General features: G+C 29.8%; 1 protein-coding gene across 2 annotated transcripts; it reads left to right on the forward strand.

Moving 5' to 3' along the window:
- The first annotated feature begins 933 nt into the window (after positions 1 to 933).
- LOC111027328 (solute carrier family 25 member 35-like) lies at positions 934 to 9,575 on the forward strand. Of its 2 annotated transcripts, none has more exons than XM_022305684.1 (4): positions 934 to 1,139; positions 5,725 to 6,111; positions 7,509 to 7,848; positions 9,000 to 9,575. In XM_022305684.1, exons 2-4 carry the CDS (start codon positions 5,737 to 5,739, stop codon positions 9,215 to 9,217), a joined length of 933 nt encoding a protein of 310 aa, XP_022161376.1. In that variant the 5' UTR covers positions 934 to 1,139; positions 5,725 to 5,736; the 3' UTR covers positions 9,218 to 9,575. The 2 variants fall into 2 exon arrangements, with proteins under 2 accessions (XP_022161376.1, XP_022161377.1); XM_022305685.1 differs by lacking the exon at positions 934 to 1,139 and adding an exon at positions 5,398 to 5,648.
- The last annotated feature ends 3,335 nt before the right edge of the window (positions 9,576 to 12,910 follow it).

Below are 12,910 nucleotides of genomic sequence, written 5' to 3' on the forward strand. Positions count from 1 at the left end.
GCATTTCAATTAGCGCTGCCAAATGCGAGATATAAATGTTTCAATCGGTTAAATTTAATTAAATTGAAATTACATTCTAGTACAATATGGCTACAAACTATGATTCGATAATAATAATAATAAAATATAATGTATCGTGAAAATGTCTAAATGGTTAAGTATACAGTACTGCTGTGGAAATTGGCAAGTGGCAAAAAATATATATGATTGATATTAATTTGTTGTTAGCTACCTACTCGTAAACCATAATATGTTGGTATTTTTCAGTTGTATTGTGCTGATTTTTGTCATCTTGAAAACGTTATTTGGCAAGTACCTATACCTACGCCTTACATATGCGTAGAACACACACTTTAAAGCACGTTTAAAATAATATTTATCAACAATAAGTATTTAATATTTTATGTATTATTATAATTTTTACTACATAATGTAAAGCAGTTTAGTCTATTGGTCTATAACTTTATGAGCATTGATTAATACGAATTTACCTATAATTTAAATATCGTATTATCGTTCCAGACTCATCTGTCGCGGACCCACACAATATTACAAAAATCCTACCGTCTACTTTCCAAAGATTTCAACGCGGTTAATGTTAATATTCTCTGCAGTTATCTACGGTTCGACAAGTCTTTTGGGATTCAGAAAACGTTTCAAGAATTTCGATCAAAATAATTAACAACCGAGTACATAATAGTGGTCAATCGCCGTCTAAAATGTTCCTAAATACTTCAATAAAAAACCGTAAAACGGTAGTGGGCAAAGGAGGTAGGTACTGTAAATAGGCGTCACTGTCAAGGTTGTGACTATAAAATAGTATATAATATATATATATGTATATATATATATCAATGTGTATTATTAATGTAATCAGCTGGGAGTTCGCCGTGGCCGTTAACGAGTGCCGTCGCGTAACCTCGTCCTCGTGCACAAGCCGCACGCTCGGCACTAGCTCGTTCAGTCGTTCGTCAGTTGTAATTCACCGTTTGCTTGTGTCTAGTATGTAGCCACTGTTTGGCGGTCGGTCGTGGCGACTCGTTTCAAGTCCGCGTGTTCAAATTGCTGGCGGCAGGCGATCGATCGTTTTTGTTTCAGGTCCATAGTAGAGGCGATATTATTCTTCCAGAAATAAATACGTAAGCGACTGTGCTGATTTCACTAACTCTATAAATTATCATTATTTTTTTTTACCTTTGTAGCTTTGTTTTTATCTCCGCGGTACAACGTAGTAGTCCGCGTAGTAGTAGTGAGTAGGTAACATTTTAATTCGGTTGATGACGTTCGTATATTATATTCATTCATGACAGTTTATATTCGTCGCCGAATATCAAGTTGTACTGTTAATGTATTGATTTTACACTTGTGAGGCGATGTGATGAAATATGAACGAACGTCTTCTATATAGTCATATTCTTACGAGATTTTCTATCTAAAAGTAGATACTATTTTTTCTATATAAATTAAGTGAACATTTAAACAGTATACAATTATTCTTTACCTACTTACATTATACATCAGTATACCAATAATATAAATTACAATTAAAAAAGACTGGTACGAATATATTACTATTTTATTGTTTACTATAAATGCATATTTATAATTGATAGGTATGTATATTATTTGGTGAATTTTGAGTTAGAAATTTATAAGAATATTTCTTTTTATATCTAAAATTTGAAAATTTAATACAAGAGTCCCCTTAAGTTTTCCTACGTTTAACAAAAAAAAAATTAATTTATTATTTACGAGCGTTTGAAGTTAGACGTTGGATATTTATAAAAACAACTTCTCATACAACAGTTTTCTTATTTTGTTGTTATTTAAAAAATAATAAATGTTGGTACTTTAAATTTTCATCCAATGTTCAACGTTTATTTTATCATTTTCTTTACATAATATTTTAACTTGTTTTGAATTATTTATAGATATTTAAAAATTTGTTTAGGTTTTTTGGTGCAAGGGGCCTCAAGAGTAGTTATAACAGCAATTAAAAAATGTTAAAGACCTGTAGGCGCGAATTTTTTTTATGAGTATTTCAAATTCAAATGTTTACAAAATATCGACAGTTTGCAAATTATTTTGATGAAGAAAGTCATAATAAATTTTCTATTTACATCTAAGATTTGAAAATGTAATACAAGATTTCTCATACGTTTGTCCATTTGTATAAAAAAAAATGTGTTCCGGAAAGTAAAATTCAATTTATATGGGGGCTTGGTGAGGCGCGGTCGTACGCTCAATCTGCGGCAACGCTCTGATTTTTTATAAGCATTTAAACCCTACATTTTGACATAATCTCTCAGATTGAAAATTTACTAACTATTTTGTAGTTAGAAATGTATAAAATATTCAATTTTTATAGGTAAAGATTGAAAATTTAAAACGAGGTCCCACATAAGGAAAACATTCTGAAACCAAAAAATCTAAAACATATGCATTAAAACAGTTTTATTTATTAGTTATTTTAAGTTAAAATTTGGACGAAATTACATATTAAAACCAAGAATAACAATTCTTATTGTAATTTAAAACTATTTTTCGAGGGTACTTTTAAAATAGGTAGGTACCTACATTATCATTTTCAAACATAATTTTTTCGACAAAAATGAATATAAATTATTGAACCTAATACTAATGACCAACAATAAATAATTTACTTTAATCACAATAATGTCATGAAAATATACCTACTAAGTAATACTGTAGGCTGACAGATCGTCTTCTCTCAGAATCGTTTTTCGTATACGTACAATGATTTTGTATCATTGAATTCAAATTTAACACATCCATTACTGTGACTATCACTAGACACCTAGCTAATGTACAGCAGAACGTTACACACTTACCAAGTTTTTACTATTATTAATTTCGTATTTAAATAAATTTACCCATTGTGTAAATTAATCGCTGTTTTCTGTATAATTACAAAACTAAAATAACAACTAGGTACTATACAGAAAAAAATATAGAAGAATTAGAAGAAGAATAAATAAGCATACCTACATATCGATATCTATTATTCCTAATGAATATTTATAACATTATAAGAATATACTAGTTTAGGTGTATTATATTTTTTTTGAGTATTTATGTAGAAGTTGAAATCTTATCGACTTTGGTTAGTGCGGTATATACGATAATGTGTGTACCAGCTACTTTCATGTGTTTGCGTTGATTATATTTTGATCAGATAATTTACCTATAGTTACTGTAATATACCATGTACAACAGTGGTGGTCGAACAGTGGGGAGGATAGATCTCTCATGATATTTTTTTCAATGTTTATAACCTTATAACCATAAATTATATTTTTCATCAATGATATATTAATCGAATTGTGTATGTTGAAAATTCAGCCATGTACTCATTCGTTGACAAAATCATTTGACCACCACTAATACACAGACATACATAATATATTAAAATAGAGAGCAATTTCAATTACAAATTATAAATAATATACGATGTAATCACTACTAATCATAAGTCACTACTCACTAGTCATGTAAAAGCAATAGGTTCCTTGTCCCGTGTATTATTTTTTTCTTACTTGCGATATTTGTGATACTTATATTTTATCATATACCTAACATTTGCAGTTAACTACAGCAATCCATCCCCATACTTATATGGATTAAATAAATTAGTATATTTAATCTATGATACTTAACAGTTAACCATAAGCTCAACTTTACACGTGACTCGTGGTGTATCGAAATTCATATATCTCGTTGAAAAGCATTTAAACTATATTTCACTTGAAACAATTTTGAAAATGATACTATAAAAATAGATATTGTCATACAATAATTCCAATATCCACTTGACATTTTTTAATAAATCAACTTCCCGATCATTTTTTCTTCAATATAAATTTCGTATTAAGTTTCATATTTACAGATAAAATATACTGCTATATGATTCAATAATGAACATTTTTTGGTTCAGAATTAAGTTAAGTACTTATAGATATTGATTTTATTGATGACCGTTAAATCGTAGTGCACAGTCAATTAAAATAATATATAAGTAATTAAATCATAACATTTTAATAACGTACCTAATCATTTTTATTTAAAAGAATAAATCGGTTTTATATTATTTAAATTGAACTTAATAAGTATGCTTATTATCTACCTACTATTCAGAATTATACTTAAGTATCGATGATATGTAGGAAAAATTGTCAAATTTTATGATGGTCATAATATAAATGGTTTTTGATAATTTGTGACAATATATTAGGAGTGTAGGACAGTAGTTATATTTGAAATTTTCTAAAGACAATTTATTGAACAATGTCTCGACAGTTATTTTAATCAGAGAATTTTAATTTGAGTCATACCTGCGAGTTTAACTATATACAATATGTATAATGTATAGTTTCATAAAAAATGATTAATTTAATAGTTTACTAATGTTTAATCGATTAATTATGGCCACTAAATCATGATTAAGGGACCATTAGTCTTCTAGTGATGCGTTAAATGTTTAGTGATTATTCATGCATCCCGACATAAGAAGATTTAGAATGAACACTATATCAAATAGGCAACAAATTATATTAGGTAATTGATCTTTAATTGCATAATCTTACTGATGCTTTAAGGCTATAGGTTTTTACTATGTAGTAGGCAGTAAGTATATTATACTGTTTTCGATAATTTTATCAATACACATAGCTTAAAATTTAAAACTAGAAAACAAATTCTAAAATTCAATAATTGACAGTCATACATAATGATTGATGATGAATTTTATTGTTGGTATTTATCATTTCATCAACAGTATTAAATCAAGAATGGCACTTATTTTACTTTATCTTGTACCAATAATTTTATAATATAGTATATCCTAACAGAAAAGTAAAATAGTTTAACATTTGGAACAATTTGCAAAATAAAAATTTTCTAGTTAGGACAGTTAGGTAGAATAAGTAGCAAGTAGTTATATTTTATATATAAATAAAATGTTTAATACTTACGTGATAGGATTACTATATTTTTGACAAATTTTCAATTTACAATATATATACATATTATTAATTTGAAAAAAATATATTTTGATAACTGAATAAATATTGTGTAGTAATAAACTTTTATGGCATAAATTATGATCCTGTCTAAAGAAAAAAAAAAATTAAGCCTTAAAAGATAATACGTTATCGTTTAATTTTAATGATGTTACCATAGGTACTACATACCAACATTATTCTTATATTAAACACGTGTTAATAATTACCTTATGTGTTCGACCTTTTGATTCATGTATATGAATATATGATATGATAATTAAGATAATTATAAGCGATAATAGATGAATAAGACTATTGATAGTTTATGCTATGATTCACGGTACTGACATTTACATATCTGGTGCAAACCTAAAAGAATGTTAATTCGCAGTAACCAAAGTCAACTTACTATTATTTCTCTTAGTATAAATCGTTTTTTTTTCTATCAAATAATTTTTTTTTTATTGCACTTTATGCAATAATGTAATTCCGTTTAATATGAAAATAATAGTTTAATTGTATAATTTATCATATACAATTATGCCTTAAACAGTTGTCAGTTATACATTACTATAGGACACCTAACTATTGTATTGAGAATTCACTACTATTTAGGAGTCCAAATTCGTACGTATTATTATCTGTAAATGAAATATTTATTTTTATAATACACCATATCACTATACCTTTAATATATTTTTAGGAATGGCCTAAAATGGAATTTGTACTGGGTGCCATGGGCGCCTGTGGCGCTGTGTGCTTCACCAATCCGTTGGAAGTAATAAAAACCCGATTTCAGCTACAAGGAGAGCTGAAAAAAGTGGGCAACTATAAAGTCCACTATAGAAACTTCGCTCACGCTATTTACGTGGTGGCAAAAAACGAAGGAATTTTGGCTCTGCAAAAGGGTCTGTTACCGTCTATGGGACACCAAATATTCTTAAATGGTACGAGATTAGGCATTTTCGATGTGGCACAGAAAAAAAAGTGGATACTTAAAAGTGATGGCACCGTTTCGCTGATTAAGTCTGCGCTCGTTGGAGGCGGAGCCGGCATGTTGGGTGGCTTTTTAGGCAGTCCACTGGGCATGGTGAGTGCAATTAATAATAATTATACATTTATATGCATAAACATTGACGTGTCTTAGAATCGTTGTCAGGTAACAGGGATCGAATGTATAAATTTACTGTAATATAGGTACTTTCTATGAAACTAATTCATTTAAAAATTAAACCTTATTTTTATTTTATCAAAAATCATAAAAACAATATTTTAAGGTCATTTTATGGCCCCGAGTGGTAACCATCAAATGGCGGCAGTATTCTCGAGATAATTAATAAATATCAGCTGCAGGGACTCACTTTAACACTTAGTAAAGTTGCGAAGTTTGCTGGGCACAGGCTCATCTTAATATTATACTCGTATATTCTTACTAATAAAAAAAAACTGATCAATACCTACACGATGTATTGTGTATTACACACAAACACTTATTAGAAATATATTCTACACCCTATTACACTAAATATTAAAAATTTCTAGAAAGGAAAATAATAGGTACAAATTTAACAACAAAATTCTTGGGTGAGCCCTTCTTTTAAATACAAATTTTTAAAAATAATTTATTTATGCACCTGTGACCCGTACATTGTGGTCCGAAGATATCATGAAAATGTAACGTATTTAACCATCATATAGTTTTGGCTGCGTACATGGGTCAGTCAGGACATATTTTTATTGGGTGGAACTAAGTGTAGCCTCTCTATCCTCCAGTTCGAAGCAATTTGTTATTGCCATCTCCCCTGAAACTACTGAACCAATCTTCATAAAACTGAAATATACGGTGGTCACCGCTTATTGGACTTACTTTGGGGCTGAACCTTTTGAGTCCGATAGGTGAAGATCCAATTAACCTTCAGACCAATAAGTGGCTATTACTGTATATTCATTAATGCATGAAGGGGAATAGATTGAAGATTAAAGATTAGAAATAAACATTTCTAGATGCTTATTCATTGAGTAATTATGATTGATTAATCATAAACAACTAGGTGTGTTCGTGGACGAAAGTCAGGTGGAGCGATAAGTAGCTATAGCATATGCCCAATTAAATTTATCATAATTACTCAATGATAGCATCTATAGAAACGCCTAACTCAATACATGCACCCTTCAGGCATTAATGAATATATATTTTTAATTTCACGAAGATTGGTTCAGTAGTTTCTAAGGAGATGGCAATTACAAAATATTGCGTCGAACTGGGAGATAAAAAGGTTACGCTTCGCTCCGGCCAATAAGACTATTTTACTTCAAAATTTGTATTAGTGGGCCTTAGGAGCTTAGTCGACATCAAAAAATAACCATTATAACTCGTTTATTTTATTTGCGATGATGTGAATTTGTTCAAAAGTCTACCTACAGGTTTTTATATTTTTAAATTAATGTTGAAGACAATTATAAATGTACGTGATTCGGATTGTTTAGTTAAAAATTCACCTGCAATCATTTTCCGCCCAATCAATCGCCGTCGGCCATCAGCACAACACCGTCAGCACGATAAACGGTTTGCTGACGCTGTACCGTAAGTATGGCGTAGTCCACGGGCTGTGGCGAGGGGCCACTGGGGCCATGGTACGTATTGGTGTCGCATCGGCTACGCAATTGAGTACGATAAGCTTACTGAACGAGTCGCTCATCGATCGCGGGGTGTTGACCAAGGATCAAAAATTCCTGAGCACCCTCATATGCAGTATGCTGGGTGGAGTACTGATGTCAATAGTGATGGCACCATTCGATCTGGTATCCACCAGACTCTATAACCAAGGTATACAACGCGCGTGGTTATCTCCGTATTTTTGCTTAAATTCAATATTGTTTATAAGTGGCGCCGAAACATATGCAAAATGTATAATAATATATACAATATACAAATACCAGTGTCTCACCTGTATAATACAGTATGGGGTGGGGGTAATATTCTAGGGCAATATGGTGACTGCCAAATAAGTGGTGGCTGAGTGCCCAAGTACCTAACAGAATTTACTATACATGTTGCGTGAAAATTAGACTTCTGATTGACCGTATATTCGATGTATTTGTATATTTCGACGACATTGAATATTTTATTATTATATAGTGATTCATTGAAAGAATGAATTTGTTAAAATGATGATCTTTAAAATTGTAGTATCAAATAATTAGATTTGTTTACCCTTCGAAAATGTCCTGTAGTGATACTAATTACTTTTTTCACATCAGAACCCCCCCCCCCCCTTCCAGTAAATTGTTAATTAGATGATTTTTATAAAAATGTTGATGTATCTAAATTCATATTCGAATTAGCAATGGTTGAGTTACTTAACTATGTGTAGGTACTAAGTATATATTTTTATTTGGTCGTTTGAAAGATTATTTTAGATTCCAAAAATCAGAATTTTAATAAATTCATTATTAAAGAAATAAATAGTGGTGAGCATGCTTAGTTAATATAACTCATCAAGTTCATCTTGGCCGTGGCGACCGTTAATAATTCACAAAGGGTCCGAAAACTATATTGTATTGAAAAAACGATCGTAATGTGTAATGTAATTCCATCTTAAATGTTAATTGTTAATATGAAATATGATTTAAACATTTTATATCCAGTGTAGAAGATATTTATCATGCTAGGTTAACATTAAATTGTTTTTGTATGTCATCATGATATTTATTATATACTAATAATTATTGGGTATTAATTACTAAAATAGGTTATTTTCATATTACCTATATTGTTGAGAGAGGTTTCAATGAGTTTTAAATATATTTTGTTGATCAATTACCTGTGACGTCAGCCGAGAGGTCCAAGATGAACTGGACGAGTTATACCTCTGTATATTTAACATAATAACTTTGCCTAAGTTCTTATATAAATCATACAATTTATTCCTATACGCTAACATATAATATTATATTATATTCGATTTTTAACTGCAGCTGTCGACGCCAGGGGCCGTGGTATTTTATATTCGTCGTACATGGAATGTATGACCAAGACTTTCAGACAAGAAGGAATCTACGGACTTTACAAAGGCGTTGTTCCGTGCTACCTCCGACTCGGACCCCACGTTGTTTTAAGTATGGTGTTCTGGGACCGATTGCGACAGTTCGAATCAAATGTGTCCGATCGCATTAAAACCATTCAAAGTCTTTGATTTGTTAATTAGTTTTTAAAATGATTTGTTATTGTGTACTTTTACTTATCGTGTAAATCGGAAATCCCAAGGTAATAATAAATTGTTAAATGTTATGTATTTATTGTATTATATAGGTAAAGTTCCTGATGGTTTTAAATTTCAGTAAAATGCAAAAAAAACTTACTATACCCTTATATAATATACACTTTATTGTACCTATTGGTAAAATGTTTCTTCGCCGATTTTTAAACATCGTTCGATAGACGATAATATAATTTTATATACCAAATTGAACGTAAATTATAAATTAATGTCCATAGTAGTATATACTGTTGTAAGCTAAATTATAACAATAAATTAACAACATTGCATAGTCTATTATGTTACATCAGCGATGGAACTATGTAAGAATTAATTGAGTAGATCCACAATGCAAAGTACAAATTACTAACATGTCAGAACTACTACCTAACCATAGGACCTAGTACTTATACAATATAGATTATGACATGGAGTGTTGACTATTATAATTTAAAGTTGATATTAAGTACTAAGTATGTAATAGGTTATTATAGTTATTTTTGTTTTAACTATAAATTGCCTATCTATTATATTTCTGTAGTCACCACTTATAAAATATACGCATCACATTTATTGAGTTATCGCAACAATAAATACAAATATACTTAAGTAAGGATATTTTAATATAACCGATTTAATTTTTAAAAGCTAGGCTCCTAGTGTAATACAAGTCATTGCCTATGTATATTATGCACAATTTATAGTGAGTGTTCATCAGTCATCACTCATCACTCATCAGTCATCATCTTTATAATAGGTACTTATAGTTCATAGCCAAATCAGTAATTAAGGCACAGCTACGTCGTGTGTCGCGTCGTATTGATCAAATCGCTTTGAGGCATTAATTTTTTGGTATCATGTTATTACCAAGCTGCAAACGAATATACCGAGAATTCACCACAGCTCAACTTTTAAGATGGATTCACGCCTCGTTGTGTCGTGTGGTTTTCCATATATTTAATACATAGGTGATAAAATGCTGGTCACATGTTATCTACAAGTTGATTATATTCGACACGGCGAGCTGTGAACCACCCTTTAAATCATATTGGTTACCAGTTATAACCATATAGTTACCATGCCCTCGCACACCACGACACATGACGTATAGCTGTGAATCCGGCTTTACTAATTACTAATTACGATTAAGTTACAGACTTGCAGTTAAAGGTAAGGTAGATTTAATCGTGAATAGTACTTACATCTCTGACATATATCTATGTAAATTATATGGTACAACAGTATTTAGTACAATAGTATGTACCTCTACCAATACCTTTATATTTATTGTTATCAATTTATTAAATATGAAAGATAAAAATAAATTATTGTTAATAATATTATAGTTATATTATTGTATATATTATACCAAAATATTATAATTGCTCACTAGAACATTGTTAATATTAAATTTGTTATTGTATTGAAATTAATTAATTTCTCCAAATGCTTATGCTTCTTCAGTACTTACTATTTCGTTATCATACCATGTTGTCTATAAAACTGTAGCGTTTTAATGTTCATTTATACCTACGGGGAATTATAGTTTTAGGCATGATAGTATCAAATATGATATACTAATATAATTGTAATTTAATATAGGTAGCCATTAAGGTATCTACAATCAACAATGTTATTCATAGTAACTATACTAACTATGCAGGCACGAGGTACCTACCAAATGCATAATACATATGCAGTTAGTGAGATATGCATATGACATCTGCAATATATTGCATTATTTTGATTGAGTATTGTTAACAAGTAAATACTTAATAGGTATGATAATGGTGAATGCAACACTTATTTAGTTATTTAGGTATATAGTATATGTCCAGTACTTACTGACATTTATATTTATCAGTCAATCAGGACACATTTGAATATATATATTTACCAACTTGAAAGAGTCCAACGCAAGTTTCTAAGTGTTCATCTCTTCGGTTATCAATTGATTGTCCACCTCATAACTATAACCCAGTACTTTGCCACTGACTATAAGCAGTTTTCATTAATGGGATTAATAAATCATGGAATAATGTAATATCAACGAAGGTTATGGTAGGGGGATCGTCACCATGTATTGGATTCAGTTACTTTTTAAAAGTAATTTACCCAACACTGGTAAGTAGTAGAGGTATCATATAGACCTATAAATATAACAGTTTATAGGTCTATGGTATAGGTATTCCATTATTTTAATTATTGAAAATAGTAATTATCCAACGAACACATATTACGAGGGGTGACATTCTAAAATGCACTATTGCCATTTTCATATTGTTCAAAAAACATGATTTTCTATTTTTCTATTCATGAACTATTATTCAACAGTAGGAAAAACATAAAATATGTTGATAGTTCAGAAAAAATAAGCTTTATATATTTTTTATGCCAAAATGTCTTTAAATATATTATTTGTTTGCTTAAATTGATAAATTAATTTTGATTGCACCGTAGTGTACTATTTCCATCCAATAATACATTTTGACGTAAGTGTAACCATAGAATTAAAATAGTATTGAACAACATTTTTCCAAAACGTACTTATTCCAAACTTCCTTTAGATATTGAATTCCTACCTGGTATAACTGAAATAAAAACTACATTTATAGTCAAAATAAAACTATAAGTTTAGCCTCATTAATAGTAAGAGGAACATAAGTAAAATTGTATAAAATAAACAAGAATCTTGTACAAGTTCAGTTGTATGATATATCTGTAATATTGGTTGACGTTTTTTTTTTTTAAATGTATTGTAAAAATAAAATTATCAATGATCATAGGCAGAAAATCAATATCAATATTTTTAGTTCCTTCAGACTAAATTGACTGCATAAGCAGAACAATGTACAACTCATTGACTACTAAAGGAATACTCCAATCATTAACACAATAACTCCTACGACTCCTTCAAACGAACTTTTTGGTTCTTCTAAGCTTTTGCCAATTTCTACATCCATTTGTTCAATATCAAAAGGTTCCAAAATAGGTATAGGAGCAATTTATAAATATTGTATATAATATAGAATGGTATTTATAATCTTCATAAATCATTAAAGTGTTTAAACTAGTATTTTACATTATACCTATTAAATTACATAATCATATTTAACATGAAATATATAAATGTATTATCGCCCCGTAATTTTCAGCACGTGTAGGAAGTACAATAAAATAATGACAATAGTAGGTACACTTAGGAATGTCATCCCTGATATATAGAAGTATAAAATATAGATTTTAAACCAATAATGAGTCAGGTACAACACCAGTAAGTTTTAATTTCACCATCTTATATTATTTAACAGCAAAGAAATTTTTTCCCTCTGGTGTTACATGCAAAAAAAAAGAGAAACATGCTCCCGGGCGAATGGTGCTGCCACCTACCGCGATCCTTCGGTACCTAACTGCCGTCGATTGGCACCCAGAATATATTTTACAGGTGGTATTACCTTTTTTTTCTACATTGTGATTTAACCTTTGTAAAAAAAAAACGAGGGATAGTTCAACTAACAATAATATTATATAACATAACTTTTACAATTTTGAGGTTACTGCACTTCTTGGTAGCAGAGCAGTATATATATACGTTTAAGGGGTATATCGTAATAATAATATCTAAATAAT

The sequence above is a fragment of the Myzus persicae genome, unplaced genomic scaffold (assembly GCF_001856785.1).
Source record: "Myzus persicae strain clone G006 unplaced genomic scaffold, MPER_G0061.0, whole genome shotgun sequence".
In the NCBI taxonomy this organism is placed as follows: Eukaryota; Metazoa; Arthropoda; class Insecta; order Hemiptera; family Aphididae; genus Myzus; species Myzus persicae.